Source organism: Monodon monoceros, unplaced genomic scaffold (genome assembly GCF_005190385.1).
Source record: "Monodon monoceros isolate NGI ecotype Baffin Bay Population unplaced genomic scaffold, NGI_Narwhal_1 Super_Scaffold_3, whole genome shotgun sequence".
In the NCBI taxonomy this organism is placed as follows: Eukaryota; Metazoa; Chordata; class Mammalia; order Artiodactyla; family Monodontidae; genus Monodon; species Monodon monoceros.
Genome location: NW_021703780.1, coordinates 54,731,903 through 54,753,172, shown reverse-complemented (window position 1 = coordinate 54,753,172; position 21,270 = coordinate 54,731,903). Strand labels below are relative to the sequence as shown.

Here is a 21,270-nt window from a genome sequence, read left to right as displayed (position 1 = left end):
CCTATGATTTGCTCTATTCAATTTAAAAAAATTCTGTTGTTACTTTTTATTGTTTTTACTGAAGTATAGTTGACTTACAATGTTATGTTCATTTCAGGCATAAAACATAGTAATTCGATATTTTTATAGATTATACACCAAAGTTATTACAATATTACTGACTATATTCCCTGTGCTGTACATTACATCCCTGTAACTTATTTATTTTATAGCTGGAAGTTTGTACCTCTCAATCCCCTTCACCTATATCGCCATCCTCCCCACCCTCCTCAGCTCCAGCAACCACTAGTTTATTCTCATTTTGTTTTAACAGCATATAAACTTAAATGAGGCAATACATGGCAAAAAATTATAGTGGGGTAGACTGATGTTTTTGTCTATCTATGATAATCCCACTATCAATAACTAGCCACTGGTCTTTGGGCAAATAATTTAAAGTTTCATGCTTGATAGCTCATCTATACAATAAGAGGGTAATACTAGATCCTAGATTCATCCTAAACTGCTAAAACACTAAAACTGTGATCCAATAAAACTAGTTCACAGCTTCTCAGATAAGGATGAATGCTCATACATACCTGTTTTGCAAAATATATTTTTCTCTATTACATGGTGGTATACACTAATTATTTTCAAATATCTGAGTTTTGTAAGTCTGTTTGAGGTAAAATGTCAACTACCTGCATTCCTTTGGAAATGAATGAATAATCATTTTGATTAGCTGAATTTTATGTACTGCATTAAATAATTTAAGAGTTAACTATTTAACAGAAATTTTTCTGAGACAGGTATACTGCACTTTTCTGCCTTCTTAAATAAGGACAGTGAGTAACCCTTTTTAATGACATCCCCACCACAATCATTACACTGTGTGCCAAACTCTATTGGTTTACAGAGGATGTTCTACCCAGTAGTAAGGGGGTCACGGGCAGCTACACTTTATAAACTCTTGGGCTTGCTTTTCACCACCTCTTCTACCTTGGTATCAACTCTGATTTCCTGCTGCCCAACCACAGTAAGCATTCTACCCACTTTGGGGATACCCCCTGTTCCTAATTTGCTAACAACAACCAACAACCAACTTGTCAGAAATTTGTATAAAAGTAAAAAACAGTCTCTGAGTGAAGGTGTCTCCTTGTTATGAGAATTAAATGAGATCATATACATAAAATGCTTAACAATGCCTGACACACAGTAAACTTAATAAACACAATTAACTTCCTGAATATCACCCATGTTCATTCTTCACCTTAATTAAACTTAAATCTCTCCTGAATTTGATCATAAAGCTGGTTATCTAATTAATTCTAATTAATATTCCTTCAAGATCACTGGATCTGTCCAGTACCATTTAAATTGGTGCCTCCCAATATTTTACCCCTACCTCAAGGCACTAATAGAGAATGATTTATCTGTAGAGGACTTAGGGGATGCTGCTCAAAGCCCAGGGACGTGGACTATGCCCAGAGCCTGGCCGGCCTCCCTGAAAAGAATGAGACTCTCAGCTCACAGGTAACCTTTTCATGGAGTTTGGAAAGCTAGACAATACTTTAGAATGTTTAATCTACATGATTTAGTTCAGAAATTGCCCATGTTCCTGCTCCAGGTTCACAGAATCAGAAATGTTATTGCTCTACACAGAGACTGTTGAGAACAGCCAGGTTAATGATAATAATAATCACTAAAGCCAAAGAAAATAAATGTTCATCTCAGACACTGCTATCATTAAGATTTTTTTTAATGAATTTCTTTCTTTCTTTCTTTTTTGGAAGGAGTCAAAAGAATGTTACATGAGCCCCACTCTCCAAATAACTTTTTAAAATCAAAGATAAACTAAATTCTCTAGTAGTAAGATATTCTGCATTAGAACAAACTTTAAAAGAAATCCCATTTTCTTCACATCTCCCTTCTAGAATATGTAACTCAACATGTCTTTCAAAATGACTTACTCCATAATCTTTTACTATAAAATCAGTCTTTTTTCCCGAAGTTTTCTCTTCAGTGCCATTAGTTTTTTAAATGAGTAATAATGGAATCTTACATGACTGGTATATATATATACATGTATTGCTTTCATTTTAAACTTTTTCCAAGAAACCATCAAGAAACCTGGATTTACCATAGACATTGTATCAATGTTCAGACATCACTGTTTCAATGTAAAGTCAAATGCTAATAATACTGATTGACTGACATCCTGAAATGACTTGCTATTTCTTTTACATAACATTAATAACGGACCTGAGGAGTTGTGGGTTCACTTCCATTAACACTGTCGGGAGATTTCATGCCTTGGATAGATGCATTCTAAGAAAAAGAAAGAAACATTGTAAAGAAAGGATCAGAAAACTAAAATTTTAAAACTGTTAAGAACAAAGAAAGGCCAAGTACCAAAACCTATTAGATACATTTATCTGTTAAACAAAATTAGTAATTGTTCACTTATTAGAATTTTTCATGCAAGGCAAAACTAGTATGGTAAGTATTTTAGAAAATTCATTTTGCTATAATATCTGTAACCAAATAGCAAAGATTAGTATGCAGCCAAATTTATTTCAAGCTAATCACATACCTCTCCCCATTACAATCTCCCCAGCTTTTTCCCTCAATATGAAATTAACATCAGGGATTCAATTAGCAAAACTCATTCAAGTAGAAAACTATCCAGAAAAAGTAACGTCAATTGTTCCTTACAGTAAAATAATATTTAAAGTTATTTGGGCTAAGCTCTGAAAAATATCTTAGCAACAAGAAATGGAAATGCCTCATTCATTTGCAGCCAGCAGTCTAAATGAAATTGTTATGACAATTTTCAGAAAAACTTATAATTAAAAATAATTTCTTCCACATATGAAAGCTTTTTGTTTTCTTTTGTTGGTATGACAAATGCTCCAAGTTACACAACATTCTACTGACTATATCATACCAGCATGAGTTCCATAATGGATGATATTCTTCGAGATTCGAAATTCTACATTGCATTCATAATATACTAAGTGTCTAACTAAAGTTAAAGCTATAGAAGCAGCTCATGATAAAATAACTTCCATGTTTTAAACAAAAGCATTCAACGAAATACTAGCCACTATGTTTCAGTAACTTGAAAGTACATTTCCCCTGCAACTCTAGGGCTAACCAAGAAAGAGTCAAATATATGACTCTTCTTATTCTTAAATACAAGTGGAGAAGGCACTCAGCTTTGCAAAAGTGTTCTCAAATTTTTGAACTCTTATTAGGTATTTGATACTAAGAAATAATTTTAGGTGTGATAAATGTATTGTGGTTATATATTTTTAGTCTTTATCTTTTAGAAATATATACCAAAATACTTAGATAAGATATCTGAAATTTGCTTCAAATAATCCCACAGGAATGGGCAGAGGGTATCTGCATGTGTGGGGAGGGTGGGAGTGGTGTGGTTAGGGAGGTATGGTAATAAGATGGCCATGACTTATTAATTGTTGACACTGGATAATGGATACTGGGGAAGGGGGAAGAAATCTTATGTGACTCATTACTATTTTCACTCTTGCAATACATTTGAATTTTTTCCTCATAAAAGTTTAAATACCTTCTCCCTCTGACATAAAAAGTTATCAAATTTTATCAGTCCAAGACACTTCCTTAAAGTTAAATAGGGGAGAATGGTTGGGGAAACATAGGAATTAACTTTTATCTTCCTGCTCTCTGCCATTTCAAAGAATTAGAAGTCGTATACATGGCATATTATTTGTGTAGCATCATAATTAATGCTTTCCAGCCCTAAAAATATCCTACACTACACACTATAAAATAAAAAAACATACTTCAGAGAAATCAGCAAGTCTCTCTGCCATGCAGTATACCAAAAAGTAAGTTACTGTTAAATTATGGAGAAAGCAAATGAAAGGGCTCCATAAAATATTTAGGTTAGGAAGAAGAGTGGCAAGAGAGTCCATATTCTATTTTAAGTAAATTACTTGACACATGATTGTGGTCCATACAAAAAAAGCTATTCTACAATTGTCTGAAATATCACCCTACCAAACAAACAGCATAACATTTTAAAACTTTTCATCTCTGCATCTATATTTCAATTTACTTGTTATACTATATACCTAAATAAATGCAAGACAGCTAAGGAAAGTATTGGCCTCTGTTACCATGTAAATCTAAGTTAAGAATCTCTAGAAACAAAATTATAGATTTTATCACTACCTGTAATGCCTTCTCCATTTCTGCCCAGCAAATTCTTATTTTTCAACTTTCAAATGCCCCTTATTTTGTGAAGCTTCATATGGCTGGCCTGAGGGGCTAACACATTTCCTATGCCTGTATTTTCTTCTATGAAGACTTAATTCCTTTGCATTGTTAAGTGTATTCTGACATCTTTGTCTCCATACTAAACTATAAACGCTCGGAGGGCAGGAACCCTACATTTTGCCTGACTGTAGTAGAGGCTCAGTAATTGGTTGTTAAATCTTTATACAGTTACTTCCTTCAGTGTAAGGAGACTTCTGAAGGCCTCCCCCAAGAAAGAAGCCTAAAGAACTAGCTCAACACATGTCACTACTCAGTCACCAACACTTTCTCCTGGAGGCAATTCTTAGATAACAGGAAAACATTTCTAAAGTGCATTTAACTTAAAAGTACACACAGGTTCCCTGCCAGATTTGTCTTCAATTATGGTGTTTTGTGTATGTGTGTTTTGTTTGTTTGTTTTTAATTTTCGGCCGCACTGCGTGGCTCACGTGATCTTAGTTCCCCGACCAGGGACCGAACCCCGTGCCCACAGCAGTGAAAGTGCTGAGTCCTAACCACTGGACCGCCAGGGAATTCCCTTCAATTACGTTTTGTTCAGTCTTTCAACAACTACTTTTGACTACTGAGCACTAAGGATACAGCAACTTTTAGAATTTGGGGTAAAGAGAGGCATTTTTCCAAAAACTGAATTAAGGAAAAGTCAGCAATTGGTGAAATAAAATAATGAATTAGACGCTCACTAAATTTTTATTCTGCTATAGGTTATGCTATGGTTTTATGTGAGGAGAAATAAGTTTTTATCTGAACAAAGCAAAATTTAAATAAGATTAATGTAGACTTTCAGCCTACTTAAATTATTTTAAATAGTTCTAAAGCCTCCATTCTAAAATTATTAGCATTTGTCACAGTAGGATAGGCACTCAATACAAATCATTTTATGTTCTAACGGAAGTGGGCCTGAGAGAAGCTCTTTTTTGTTGTGGTTTTTTAAGGCTCTATTACTACTACATGAAGTGTAATATCCTTTTATGTTTTTAAAATAAGTTGGTAAGTTATCTCTAACTGGGACTCCTGTCTCCCTCTCAAACCAGTATTGAAAACAGTGAGGTGTTAGAGACCACTATACCTGAGAGCCAAGCTAAGGCATTATGAGAACTCTGAGCTGCTTCCTTTTCTAATCCCAAGTTTAGAATGTAATATAAGACTGATACTGGCCATATGCAGACCAAGTCTTTACTGGCTGCATGGATAAATACAGAAGTATTCTAACTTCATTACTAGCCACTTAATAAATTAAACCAATTCTCACTGTTTAAAAAAACCCCAATCCCATTTCAGTCGGTGTCCATTCTAACAACAAAAGCATCCTTACTAGGCAATCAAACATCTCTAAGTTTTAATTTGCTAAATTAAGAACTCAGATACTTTATGAAGAAAGTCTACTTTCCCCAAGTGAAATTATCAATATATACAAGATTCAAAATTGTATGAATTCAGTCAGTTGAAAAATAAACAGGTAACTATTTCCTTTCAAATGTTTAATACACAGAAAACTGGTACTCTCCCAAAATAAGATGCAATTACTTGTTACAGTAGACTCCACCTGCCTACTCAATGTTGTTTAATTATGGATTTACATAAAATGCATTTTTCTTTCCTAAAAATGTGAGTCAAGTCTCAAAATATTCTTGGCCTCCTACCAACAGAGATTCCTAGCAATGCATACCACTTTTAGGTAATGAGCAAACATTCCCTAGGGAGAAAACTTAAGAGTTTAGACCAAGTGAAAGTATTCTTCACTACATTAACGAAAACAGTGTTATTTTGTTGCTGTTAAAAAGCTAGCAAAAAACACACCAGCCATCAGAATTCAGCAATCTACTCTCTGATTTTTTAGAGGGAGGTTAGCAACAGGGCACTGAAGATGCTTTGAGAGATGGTAAGTGACAAGCAACGTGAGATGTGCTTCTAGAATTACCAAATTACTTTGCTTCCCCACAAAGGGAATGCAGAAAGCGGTGGAAGGACTCACCACACCGTCAGTCTGGGTTTTAGGCTGCTTGGAGGAATCCAAAGCAAAGATAGTATACTCAGAGAGAAAAGCAGGCTCTGCTATCATCCCGGCTAGGAGCTGTCTCATTCAGTGTAATGAGCAGAGGTATAAAAATAAAACAAAGGATGAAAGACAAATCATAAGGGAATGTTGCAAAGTGTTCTCACCGCACAGCACACACAACACTATAATGGCCTTGTGCTACCACCACTGCTGCCACCCATCACTCCACCCATAGAAATAGTAAGTTGCTGGGAAAGGTCAGGAAGGGAGATGAGGTGAGCTGTTTTGGATCTCAAAACTCAACTTTAAACAACTTGCTTATTGGCATACAAATGATATATGCAACAGGCACCACAGCACACAGCACATCTGGCAATTCAGCATGAGAGCCTATACCAGTAAGAACAATACATGGTAAAGAACACAAAGCCTTAGTATAACAAATATCGAGCCACTCATTTTTATATATTCAAAAAGACAGCATGGAAATTTATGAGGAGTATAAACACATAAAACTTTAAATAATCATTTATTTCTACTTATATACAAATACAGTTTTCTCCAATACACACAGAAGAAACTTTTGAAACAAATTTATAATAAGTTTTAAGGATAAATTCTATTATACTAGGTCTTTTGATATATATTCTCTTCTGAGCTTCAATTTTCTTTCAGAAACTGTATACTATACACCAAAATGCTAGCTATCATGAATTAGATGTATAAGAAATTATAATTAAAATGAACTTTTTCATGGTGGGGGTTACACATACATATGTAATAAAACTGCATAAAACTACACACACACACACACACACACACACACACACACACACACACATATAAAACAGGTGAAATTTGAGTAAGCTCTGTGGATGTCACAGAGGTTACCAATGTCAATTTCCTTGTTTTGATAGGGTACTATAGTTATATAAGATGTTACATTTGGGAGAAACTGGATAAAGGGTACACAGAGCCTCCCTAAAAAGAAATTTTTTAACCTCCCATGAATCTGATTATTTCAAAATAAAAACTTTAAAAAACAAAAGTTTTGAAACATTAATTTAGCAGTTAATGTATGTTATTATATAATATATAATGAAGAATTATGTCATAAAATAAATGTCTGCAAAAGTTTAAAAACTTACACTTTTCATCTCAGTGCTCTAGAGTTATGGATGACTAGAGCCTTCACTAACTCTTCATCTGGTCCTACATTAGAGGCCACCTTACAGATGAGACAAATTTTTTTTTAAAGTCTTTTTTGGTTATGTTAATAACTGGTACTCTTTGGGTAGGATTCAAGAATTGATCTTACACTAAACCCTAAAATTTAGTGTCAGTAGTATACTAAAATACACTAGATGCCTGTTTGGCTCTAGGGTATCATATAGTTTCCACTCCTGCTGAAAATCTTACTCTCCCGGAAACTCAGAAAGGTCATCTTTTGAGTGGATGTTATCTTAAGTTAAATGTTATATAAATTCACTCTTCTTAGGCTTCCAAAGTTAATTTTTGAAATGAAGTCACTCTTCATATCACATAAGGAAATAATTTAAAATTTCACAGTTAAGAGTAGATTTGGGGCTTCCCTCATGGCACAGTGGATAAGAATTCGCCTGTCAATGCAGGGGACACGGGTTCGAGCCCTGGTCCGGGAAGATCCCACATGCCATGGAGCAACTAAGCCTGTGTGCCACAATTACTGAGCCTGCGCTCTAGAGCTTGCGAGTCACAACTACTGAGCCCAAGTGCCACACTACTGAAGCCCGCATGCCTAGAGCCCGTGCTCCACAACAAGAGAAGCCACCACAATGAGGAGCCCGCACACTGCAACGAAGAGTAGCCCCCACTCACCGCAACTAGAGAAAGCCTGCGCGCAGCAACGAAGACCCAACACAGCCAAAAATAAAAATAAATAAAATAAATAAATTTATTTTTTAAAAAAAAGTAGATTTGGAATTTTAAGAGAAAAACACAAAAGCTGTATAGAAACCAGTATAGAAACACATGCTGACCAAACATTTCAAAAGAAGGTGCTACCAAACAACAATTTACATCCCATGCCATAGCCCAAGTGAAAAAGCAAAGTATGTCGAAATTAGTTTCCGTTGACAGCTATTTCAAAGCCTAAGGAGGCTTCCTCCCCACTTGTGGTCCTTGTCATTTGCTTCTTTTGCCTATCAAAGTCTCCCAAGATTCAGTTCTCAAATATCCTCAATAAGTCTGTCTCAACTCTTTCAAACTGTTGAAATTCTAATTCAAATATGCTAAGAATTTAATTCGCCTCTTCTGTGTGGTCCCATCAGTTGAACTAACACTGACTAAAGTTTTATGTATCCCAACATTCATGACGACTGTCTAAAACTCCTATCAGATATGTGTTGAAAGCTTTCAATCTATCCTCCATGTCTCTTACTCTTAGATAATTATCTATCTCTATCTCTGTGTTTTTGGTGGGATTACTCAGTATTCTTTTCAAACTCCCTAATTTTCCCTTGAACTGGGACCAGTCTGAGTTTTATTCTGATTTACATTCTTATATCATTTTTTTTTATTTCCAGGATTTCTAATTGGTTCTTTTTCATATCTACCTAGTCTATTTTTTGGCCTGTTTTTTCCCCACAATTCTCTGTTCTTTTTAAGAAAACTATTACTTCATTTATCCTACTGAAAATACTTGTTTCAAAGTCTTATCCAGACTGCCCTTTTAATTATTCTAATTTCACCTGGAATAAATTGATATCCCAATTCCTATTTTTATTGGCTGTCTTCTTAGCATTTATTTTAGCATTTTCATTTACAGGCTTATTTTGAGGAAGGTATTTTCCTTCTCCTTCCTCCTGTGCTCATCCCTCCTTATCCAGTCAATCTGATTCCCTGGGCCCCAGTTTGGGTTTCCTGCCCTATCACAACACAGAGGTTATCACAGATTCAGTCACTAAGCTGATGCGAGGTTTGGTTCAGTTGTTGGTCACGAAGCCTCCCTAGAGACAGCAGCTTCTCACAATGGGCCACAGAGAGCTCTATGCATCAGCTGGGAAACGCTTTTTTCAGCCTCCTTTCACCAGTGCCATGAGCCCCACTTTAGCCTCTGGCTTGCAGCACTCAGTCAAACTCTGGCAGCACAGAACCCTCCCAGTCCTTCTCAACCAGAGTTCAAAGAGAAAATTAAGTCCTAATGCCAGCGGAAAGGCATCTGCTACCTAGCATCCACTGTATGTAATGAATTAATATGTCTCCTATGTACTAATGTACCTCCTATTAGGAGAGGGACCCTAAAAAGTTTAGTATCTTTTAGTATCTCTGCCTTGAAGAGAAGAGGTCCTGTTTCTATCTTCACAGACACTGTTATAGCTATTAGTAGCAACACTTACTTTTTTGAGTCAAATTCACTTCCTTATTATTTGCAATAATGTATATCTTAAGAAGTACACAATATACTCAGCAGAAGATACAAAAAAAAAACTGCCTATAGTAGCAGCAGGTGAGAAAATATGCAGTACAGACTGTGGTTAGATCATTTTGATCAAATCGAAGGTCACGAATTAAGGCCCTATTTTGTCTATATGGATGTTTCCACTATATATAAAGTTAAACAAAAAAGATAGCCATTAAACAAAAAAAGATAGCAAAAAAGGACTGATGAGCACTGAAAAGACCAAGGCTATATAAAGATGGCAAAAAACAGATATCAGGCCAGAAAACCAGGAAAGTAACAAAACAGATTCAAGTAATTTCTGCTAAGTCCCAGGGTATCTGGGACTTGAGAAAAATAAGTCATCAAAGATCAGCATGCCACTCCAATCCTGAGAATGCTCACTACACTCATCAAGAAAGTGGAATCAAACACTGGTTCATATTTTGTTTGACAGAGTAAAATAAAAAGAGAGAAGATTCATATTATATTACTAATATCAGGAATAAAAGAGGAAAAATTACTACTGCATTTACAGAAATAAAAAGGATTATAAGGCAATGCTACAAACAACTGTATGCCAACAAACTGGACAACATGGATGACACAGACAAATTCCTAGACAGACACATATTACCAAAACTGATGCAGGGAGGAACAGAAAATATCAACAGAACGGTAAAAAATGAAGAGATTGATGAGGGTATTGAGGCTGTGCCTAGGATCCCCAGGAGAGAGTACCAGGTCAACTGGACAGATCAGCCATCTGTGCAGGATGAAAGAGCGCCACAGAGCCGCAGACCTCAGGGTCAGTGCACATCACCCTACTCTCCTTTGCCTTTAACGTCTACAATCATATAGATGATTTTTTACAGCCCTATAAGGAAGCCTGAGACACTGCAATCAAAGACAGACTTATTTAGATTTACATATAATATTTACTAATATGGGAAAATAGACATTAGGATTTTCAGCAATAGCTGAAAAAAGGTAAAACATTTAATTGATGGAAATATCAACTTAATGAAACCATTCTACTTCCCAAGCATTCTAGATTACATAGACTTTACTGTACCTACTGGAGAGATGGGACAAATATTTATAATTTGAATTAAAATTCCACATTTTGCTAAAAATAAACTTAAAACTAAAAGTGAGGATCCCATCACTGACAGAGTATCTTCCATCTTAGAGGTTTAACAAGATGAAAAACCTGGGGCTGGGGGTGGGAGGGGGGTGCGGCATGGTGACTAACAATTTTTTTCTATTTTTTGCAACAGGAAAAAGAAATTATATTTTCATTGACTTGTTTTGTAAATCTGGATTTTTACATTAGGTTAAGATGATACATCTGTATTTACCATTTACCTTAAGGTGGATTATGGTACAAGATGGATCTGTCTTAGACTTTATCCATCAAGCTTTTTAATTTTTTTTAACATCTTTATTGGAGTATAATTGCTTTACAATGGTGTGTCAGTTTCTGCTGTATAACTAGGTGAATCAGCTATACATATACATATATCCCCATATCTCCTCCCTCTTGCATCTCCCTCCCACCCTCCCTATCCTACCCCTCTTGGTGGTGGACACAAAGCACTGAGCTGATCTCCCTGTGCTATGCGGCTGCTTCCCACTTGCTATCTATTGTACATTTGGTAGTGTATATAAGTCCATGCCACTCTCTCACTTTGTCCCAGCTTACCCTTCCCCCTCCTCATGTCCTCAGGTTCATTCTCTATAACAAGATAATTTTATGTAATGTCCTTTATAAGTTAATCATGAAATTTCAAAGTCCTTTATTTATTGTAAAATAAGTTGAACTAAAGTTTACATTTCACTTTGTGGTCAAAAGCGTCTTTTAGAGTTGTTAGAAAATGCTTAAAAAGCAAGGAGACGGGGCTTCCCTGGTGGCGCAGTGGTTGAGAATCTGCCTGCCAATGCAGGGGACACGGGTTCGAGCCCTGGTCTGGGAGGGTTCCATGTGCCGCGGAGCAACTGGGCCCGTGAGCCACAACTACTGAGCCTGCACATCTGGAGCCTGTGCTCCGCTGTAAGAGAGGCCGCGATAGTGAGGCCCCCGCTTGCCGCAGCTGGGGAAAGCCCTCGCACAGAAACGAAGACCCAACACAGCCATAAATAAATAAATTAATTAATTAAAAAAAAAAAAGCAAGGAGACGAAGTGATGATACTGCTTTGGCTTTCAATCAGAAACCATTTCTTAAACTATACCTATAAGCACAGGACCTTTAGTATTGAAATTTGGGAAGAAATAAAAACTAACCTTTAGCTTACTTAGCCTGCTGTAAAAGAATGCTCAAACCATCCCTTTCAGAAAGGACTATTTTGTAAAGATATATTCAATTTTAATGTTTTAAAGCATCCTAGATAAATCTTTTTTAAAAAGCAATAGTAGCAATCAACAAGTTGTTTTCAAGGTTTCAACTATATTATATGTAAACCAATATACCATAATATCAACCAATATAGTAAGTGTAGGAATGATGCCATTAACACTGACTGCAAAAAGTGTTTGCACTACTCAGTACTGCAGCTTTCATTCCAACTGGTTACACATATAAACTAAGTTCAACAACATTAAACTTGAAATCATAAAGTTAAAGAATTGCAATACTGCAAATAATGCATAAGAAAATAAGATCTCAAAGAAAGTATGCATATACTTTATACTCTTATGTACTTTGTCAGATCATTTAAATACATAAACCAAGGACATAGTATATATGCCATTAACTTTGAATGCAAAAACTATGAAGTTTTTAAGTTTATTTTGCTATCAACATCTATTAAATAAAGGTTTTTTAAAATTATGTTTTAAAATAACATCAAGGCAGTTTGGAAAAATCTTTCAAATTTTTTAATTTGCATACACCCTACCACACAGCAATCCCACTCTTAGAAATCTATCCTAAAGAATAACAGCATTGAAGACCAAAAGACAACCCTCAGAATGGGAGAAAATATTTGCAAATGAAGCAACTGACAAAGGATTAATTTCCAAAATTTACAAGCAGCTCATGCAGCTCAATAACAAAAAAACAAACAACCCAATCCAAAAATGGGCAGAAGACCTAAATAGACATTTCTCCAAAGAAGATATACAGACTGCCAACAAACACATGAAAAAATGCTCAACATCATTAATCATTAGAGAAATGCAAATCAAAACTACAATGAGATATCATCTCACACCACTCAGAATGGCCATCATCAAAAAATCTAGAAACAATAAATGCTGGAGAGGGTGTGGAGAAAAGGGAACACTCTTGCACTGCTGGTGGGAATGTGAATTGGTTCAGCCACTATGGAGAACAGAATGGAGGTTCCTTAAAAAACTACAAATAGAACTACCATATGACCCAGCAATCCCACTACTGGGCATATACCCTGAGAAAACCATAATTCAAAGAGTCATGTACCAAAATATTCATTGCAGCTCTATTTACAATAGCCCAGAGATGGAAACAACCTAAGTGCCCATCATCGGATGAATGGATAAAGAAGATGTGGCACATATATACAATGGAATATTACTCAGCCATAAAAAGAAACGATATTGAGCTATTTGTAATGAGGTGGATAGACCTAGAGTCTGTCATACAGAGTGAAGTAAGTCAGAAAGAGAAAGACAAATACCGTATGCTAACACATATATATGGAATTTAAGAAAAAAAAAACTGTCATGAAGAACCTAGGGGTAAGACAGGAATAAAGACACAGACCTACTGGAGAATGGACTTGAGGATATGGGGAGGGGGAAGGGTGAGCTGTGACAGGGCGAGAGAGAGGCATGGACATATATACACTAACAAACGTAAAGTAGATAGCTAGTGGGAAGCAGCCGCATGGCACAGGGGTATCGGCTCGGTGCTTTGTGACCGCCTGGAGGGGTGGGATAGGGAGGGTGGGAGGGAGGGAGACGCAAGAGGGAAGAGATATGGGAACATATGTATATGTATAACTGATTCACTTTGTTATAAAGCAGAAACTAACACACCACTGTAAAGCAATTATACCCCAATAAAGATGTTAAAAAAAAAAAAAGAATAAAATTACAAAAAGTGACATTAGCAACCACTCTAGAAGAAGCACACAGCCTCTATAGAAATACAAGTAAATTCGCTCTTTTTCCTTAAAGGAGCATTCAAGTGCATTTTGTTCATTTTTACAGTAATGAAAGAGAGTGCCCTTCAGTCAATTTTCAGGACCTGGTACAAATTATTATATTTTCTCCCTTTAAATGTCAAGGGCAAAAAGTGGAGGGCTCCCCTGCCACCCAGAGCCAAGCGTCTGGGCCAGCAGTGGGAGCTGAAGGATCCCCTGTGCTCAGAACACAGGGGCGCCCCGCGAGGCCCCGGGTCCGCCCGCGAGGCCCTGGCCTGGCGCGCGCAGGACCTCGTGCCCAGAGGTTCCAATGCTCCACGAACCCGTCCCACACCCCGATGCCACCGGTCGCCTCAGCGCCGTAAGCTTCGCGTCTACAGACTTCGGGGCCGCCCAGAAGCCAAAGCCCGCCGAAGGTCCGACACCGCTGACCCGCGAGCATGGGCAGCTACCTGAGCATGTACCTGGGCACGGCCAAGGCCATGCAGCCAGCCCACACCCAGAAGCGCCGGTCCCCATGGTTCCCATGGACCGGGCCCGCCCACGGCACTTGCCTCCCGATGCGCCGGGAGAGGCGCCCAATCCTGTGCTACCGCCGCCGCAGCCAGGATCACGAGCTCTGGTTCCGCAGCAGGCAGCCGCTCCCCGCCGCCCTGCGCAGCTGGAAATACTACCCGGTCCGCGGGTCCTCGGTGCCCCAGGGCTGGAGGCGCCTTCCCAACGGGCCGCCCCTCCGCACCTCCTCGGGGCTGGCGTTTTCCGGCCATGACAACGGTTTCACGATGAGGTCCCAGGGGAATGCCCGCCTCTCCTGCCACACGCAGAGCCTGGTGGACATCCGTACCGCCCCCGCTGAAAGCCTAAGCAGCTTGTCCATGTGTCCGTCCAGCCAGGAGTCCCTGGACCCCTGTGCCAAGGAGACCGCGCTGAGGGCCCTCAGCCGATGGGAGGAAGGACAAAGGCGGTTCGATGGGCCTCTCAGGTCTGAGAGCCCCGACCCTAGGCTGTCGGCCTTCCGGCCCGTGATGAGGAATGGAGTGGTCCCTATCTTTGTGCCCAGGCCGGGGCCTCTGAGAAGCAGCATCTGCTCCGGGTGCAAGCGCCTCCGAGAAGAGGACACTGAGCCCCGGCCTGACCAGCAGCCCTGCCTGAGCCTTCCCTGTCTGCTGCCCACCCTGCTGTGAGGCCCCACCACCCGCCACCTGCCCAGGGCACAGTCACAGAGCCTCGCTGGAGAGATGGGGGTGGATCAGCACTCCCGGGCCTGGGCCTCCTGCAGCCTGACGTCCCCCTTGAGTCCTGAGAGCCAAGGCCACCTCCTCCTGACACTCAAACCCACATTTCTTTTACCCAGCTGACCCCTGCCCTACCCCTCCCTGCCTGAGTCACTGGCACGGACCACCAGGCCAGCTCCCTCCACTCCAGCCAGGAGCTGCCAAGCCCCAGAGCCACCTCTCCTACCTGCAGAGCCCGCCCCGAGGAAGCACCGCTGACATCCAGGCCTGCACTCCCTCCCGCCCACCCACCCTTGCTGCCTTTGCCCCTGAGAAGACCCTTCTCAGAGGACCCTTCTCAGGAAGGCGTGCTTCTCCCCTGTTGCCCACTTCATACGGTTTAAAGGTTGTTCTTATTTTAAATAATATTAAAATAGCTTCATTATCCTAAAAAAAACAAAAACAAAAACAAAAAGTTTCTCAGAACACTACTTCCATTCAAATCACTGTTCAAGAATACATGTTTTTAATACTTAAAAAAAAAAAAAGAATAGCATTGTAACTTACGCATTATGTAAAATACTCAGTCCAGTACTACTTTTAATATTGAAAAGATTATAAAATTTGACTCATAATATTGAGACTTTTCCCTAACTAATCTATAGAGTCAATGCAATCCCAATAAAAATCTCTACAGGTTTGTTTCTTTGTTGTCAGTGCTATATTTTATTTTGTTTTGAGTTTGTTTTGTAAGACTTGAAAATCTGATTCTAAAATTTATGTGGAATTATATGGAAAGGTACAAGAATTACTAAGACATTCAAGAAGAACAAGGTAGGAGTGCTATGGACAGCATATGTCCCCCAAAATTCATATATTGAAGCCCTAACCCCCAAGGATATTTAGTGATGGTATTTGGAGGCAGAGCCTTTGAGAGGTAATTAGAGTTAGATGAGGTAATGAGGGCAGGGCCCTCATGATGGGATTACTGTCCTTATAAAAGAAAAAGATACAAGAGAGCTGCCTCCCCACTCTTCCATCTCTCCCTAAGTGCATGCAACAAAGAAAGGCCATGCTAGGACATCATGAGATGACAGCTGTGTGCAAATCAAGAAGAGGGCCCTCACCAGATACTGAATCTGTTGGCATCTTGATCCTGGACTGCCCAGCCTCCAGAACTCTTGAGAAATAAATGTCTGTTGCTTAAGCCACCCAGTCTATGGAATTCTGGTTTTAAAACTAAGACAGGGAAGACCTGCTCTAATAAGGGCAAGATTTAACATAAAACTATAGTTATGAAGACAGTGTGGGATCAGATCAAAGACAAAGCAAATGACAGAACAGAAACAAGAGCAGAAATCCACTCAATGGACACTTAGTTTCTGAAAAAAAGGTAGCACAGTACAGCAGTATGGAAAGAATGGAACAACTGGATAGCTATGTGGGGAGGGGGGCGGTGGTGAAACTTGATCCCTACCTCACACGATATTGAAAAAAATCTTTTCCAAATGGAGTATAGATCCAAATGTGAAAGGTAAAACAGGATAATAATGGGAAATACTCTGAAGGGCAAGAAAAGAATACTAAAAAATGAAAAACACTAGCCATAAAATAAAATATTTTCATAAATATTTTATTTATAAAATAAACTGGAATGCATTAAAACTAAGAACTTCTGTTCAAAAGACACCATTAAGAGAGTAAAAGGCAAGTCACAGAGTGGAAGCAGATATTTGCAAGGCATGTATGCAATAAAAAACTCCTATCCACACTATATAAAAAAGAACTCCTACAAATCAATAAGACAAAGATAAACCAATAGAAAAATGAGCAAGAGACTTAAGTAAGCACTTCGCAAAAGAAGTTATCAGTACACAGATGAAAAATGATCAATCTTAGTCATCAGCGAAACACAAATTAAAACTACAATAAGAGAACATTACACACCCACCAGAATGGCTGAAATTAAAGACTAGCAAGGATATAGAGCAACAAGAACTTTCATAAACTCCTGGTGGGAAGGTAAAATTCTACAACTATTCTGAAAAATAATGGGCATTACCTTCAATGGTAAAACTATGTATACCCTTTAACCCAGTGATTCTACTCCTAAGTACATAGCAAAAGAAATGCTGGTACATGTGTAGCAAAAGAAATATACAAGAATGTTCACAGTAGCATAATTCATAATAGCCAAAAATTAGACAACCCAAAGGTTTAACTATAAGGTTTACAACAGAAAGCATACTTAAGTGGTACTATAAAAATTTTTTAATTTAAAAAAAAGAAGGAAGCAAATATCAAGAAGTCAGGATGATGGTGCTCTTCTGTGGGGAAGGGAAGCAGCACTCTAGTGCTGGTAGTGTTCCTTTTCTTGACCTGGGTGGTGGTCACATAGGGATTCACTTCATAATAATTCACTGATTTATGCATTTATTTTTTATCCTTTTTTCTCTTACCCTCTTTTTACCCTGATTTGTGTACTTATGTTTTACTTGCATGACTCTTATAATCCTTCACAGAAAGAAAAAAAGTTGGAAAAAAATCTAATCTGAGTTATAGTGCCAGCTCCAAGTCACATGGAATTAGGAGTTACTTCACAGTTTCCAATCACTAGCTTGAAAATATAGGACTTCTCCCCACATAATGCTATGCTGAATAAATTGTTATCAAATCATTCTGAAAATTTCAAATATTAAAGGCAAAGTATATTATCCTCTCAAATTAAGATATTCAAAGAAAACGCACTTTACAAAAGCAACAGTACTATTTGAAAAAAAAATTGTACTAAAAAAACACCTAGGAATTAAGTAATTTCCCATTTTGTTATCAACAGTAGCATTACATTTTAAATTAATAAGCTTCTTGTAAAAGATTTATTGAAGAAGAAATTCCAAACTTACCTCTCTATTGGGTGTACCTTCATCAAGCTGCTCTGTAAATGAAGACGTCCTGCTCCTGGTTCTCGTTGGCGTTGAAGAATTGGAGGAAGCCTAGATTTAAAAATTATTGCACAAATTAGAAAGACTACATTGATGAGCGCACTATGTACTAAGTAGTCCTTCTCATAGTCCATGCCCAAAGAACCCAGTGAAAGTAAGGAAAAGAGCAAATACATGAAAAACAGAAAAGGATAACTGAAACATAATCAACTAGCAGACCCAGGCTATCTACTGGGTCCTTGGTCTGATTCTGCCACCAACTAGGACTATGATCTTAGCTAAATTAACATTTTGAGGGCTAAAATTAACCTCAAAAATAAGGTCGTGATGGTAACATAAGATGATAACATTAGGACTTCCCTGGTGGCGCAGTAGTTAAGAATCCTCCTGCCAATGCAGGGGACATGGGTTCAATCCCTGGTCCAGGAAGATCCCACATGCCGCGGAGCAACTAAGCCTGTACGCCACAACTACTGAGCCTGCGCTCTAGAGCCCACGAGCCACAACTACTGAGCCTGCGTGCCACAACTACTGAAGCCCGCACACCCAGAGCCCATGCTCCGCAACAAGAGAAGCCAACGCAATGAGAAGCCCGCATACCGCAAAGAAGAGTAGCCCCCGCTCACTGCAACTAGAGAAAGCCCACGTGCAGCAACAAGGACCCAACGTAGCCAAAAATAAATAAAATTTTATTTAAAAGAAGATAACATTAGGGGAAACTGAAACCAGGTGAGAAGTATATGAAAACTCTCTGTACTATCTTTGCAACTTTCCTATAAATCAAAATTATTCCAAACTTAAAAGTTCATTAAAAAATAAGGTTGTCGGGGCTTCCCTGGTGGCGCAGTGGTTGAGAATCCGCCTGCCGATGCAGGGGACACGGGTTTATGCCCCAGTCCGGGAAGATCCCACATGCTGCGGAGCGGCTAGGCCCATGAGCCATGGCCGCTGGGCCTGCACGTCCGGAGCCTGTGCTCCGCAACAGGAGAGGCCACAACAGTGAGAGGCCCGCGTACCGCAAAAATATTAAAAAATTAAAATAAAATAAAGTTGTCAATTCAATCTTTAAAGTGCCACCCAGCTCTAATATTCAATATAATGAACTGCACAGGTAAACATCTCTCTAGTCAAGGGCCTTGCTTTGAGAACACCATGCACACCATAGCCCAATACTGAGATGCCAGTCCATTTGTTCTGTAAAGGAACACATGACTCCTATACAGAAACCCACAGGAGAAAGGGCCCCAAATTTAAACTAGGAGTCTGAGGTGTACTCTAAGGTGAGCTAAAAACAGTCCAAAAAGTGTAAAACCAAAACTTCAAGACCCCCCATCACCCATAACAAGACAGATCTTAACTCATCTCCACAAAGAAATGTCTCAATGTCTTACCCTTTTGTAGTCTGTACAGCACTACCTAAAAAGGCATTTAATAAATATTTGTTAAATAAATGATTGAATGAACAAATGCAACCCTAATCTGTCAAGTCAGTACCTACTGCTGTGGCTATGCTAGAACAGAGAGGTCACGAGGAATGTTGCACACACATACACACACTCTACACACACATATACATATTCAGTTTACAATAAGTCTAACATTTCTAATCAAGACAGATGTTCAATAAATGGTGCTGGGACAAATGGCCATCCATATGGGGGAGCAATATCAATCAGATCCTCACTTCATACTTAAGCTATATTAAAGATTTAAATGATTTTTAATTGAAATATAAGAGAAAATATGAGTCTATTTCTATAATCTCTGGATGGGAAAGAGACTTTTATGTCAGAAGCAGAAATCAAAAGGAATAGATTAATTGGGAGGAGGGGAAAACATCAACAAAACATGACAAAGTTTAATAACCTTTTTTTTCTAAACAGCTCTTGTAAGTGCTGGTAAGTCAGAACTCAGAAAACTCACCACCCCAGTCTTCTTTTCATCTAGGGCAGGTGACCTGAACTCCACCAATGAACATGCCCACACGAGAGTCTGAGTCATAAGTGGGTAATATGAGAAAACAGACATGCAAAATTAATACAGTTCATCAGCTGGTGAACATGGAGACACGGAGCTTCATGCAGTCGTTCACAAAAGCTGTCCAGTGCAAGATGCGATGCTGCCAAACTGAGGCAGCTGCAACATTCTTATTAGTGCAGCCCCCCCAAGTGTGGCTGAGCACAGCGATCAGCCCAGACTTTCAGACCCTCCTGAAAATTCTGTAAGTCACCAACTATTCATTAATAGACCCCTTTTCTGCTTCGTAGAATTCCAGCACACACATACCTTCTAAAAGATGAACCAGAAAAATCAACGTGACAGAAGGAATTAGGTATGTGCAGCAGTTACCTTAGGGGATAAGATATCCCTTCTCAATCAAGATAAAACAGAAACAGGAAGGCCTTAAAATCTTAAGCAACAAAATGGGTGAATGTGAAATAAAGCTGAAGCTTATCAATGTTTTAAATGTCTAGAAGATGTATGAAGCCAACATTGTGCTTAGGAAATGGGAAGGGAAAGCACGGACAGCGTTTACCCAGGACTGAAACAAAAATCACAAGTATTCAGAGCACTTCAGAAACAGTTCTCACTGAAGTTGAGGGAAGTGCAATAACCCTTCCCACACCTAGAGCCATAAATTTCAAACCATGCCAGCTCCAAAGGCTGTAGATGTTTCAAACGCTACCACTATGACCAGGAGAAACTCCATTTGTATCTACTTTTAAATGGTTGTATGTAATATCTCCTTTAATAAAAGAGAGCCACCAGGACTGCCCTGGTGGTCCAGTGGTTAAGAATCTACCTTCCAATGCAGGGGACATGGGCTCGGTCCCTGGTTGGGGACCTAAGATCCCACATGCCACAGGGCAACTAAGCCCGCGTGCCCCAACTACAGAGCCCACATGCTCTGGAGCCCCTGCGCCACAACTAGAGAGAAACCCGCATGCTGCAACTAAGACCCGACGCAGCAAAAAAAAATAATTAAATAAATAAATAAATATTTTTAAAAACAGACCAAAAAATAAATAAATAAAATAAAAGGGTCACTGAGAGGGCAAAAAGTTAGGAAAGTAATTACAGAAGTAATACTAGGCTAAAGGATATAGCTCTTAGCTAACCCTCTCTGTTGTGATGTCATCATATCCAAAAAATTTGGGGGTTAATAATTCAGCTTTCCAAATGCCTAGATGCCAGGACAGGGCTACTTCAGACAGGGACCTTGAAATCACTTGAAAAGTACACCTCCACTGTGAATTTTTTTAAGTGGCACT

General features: G+C 38.8%; 1 protein-coding gene across 4 annotated transcripts in view; it reads right to left on the bottom strand.

Annotated features, from left to right (window-relative positions):
• The window catches only part of GOLGA4 (golgin A4), a 113,843-nt gene that overhangs the window by 80,340 nt on the left and 12,233 nt on the right, over positions 1-21,270 (bottom strand). For 3 of the 4 annotated variants that reach the window (XR_003796798.1, XM_029243980.1, XM_029243979.1), the window contains exons 2-3: positions 17,960-18,049; positions 2,242-2,307 (exon numbers count right to left, since the gene is read on the bottom strand). Coding sequence is in view for 3 of the 4 variants with exons in the window: in XM_029243980.1 (XP_029099813.1) it covers positions 2,242-2,307; positions 17,960-18,049 (156 nt within the window). In the remaining variant the exon portion in view is untranslated. Of the gene's footprint in view, positions 1-2,241; positions 2,308-6,274; positions 6,374-17,959; positions 18,050-21,270 lie in introns of all 4 variants that reach the window. The other variant, XM_029243981.1, reaches the window with a different exon arrangement.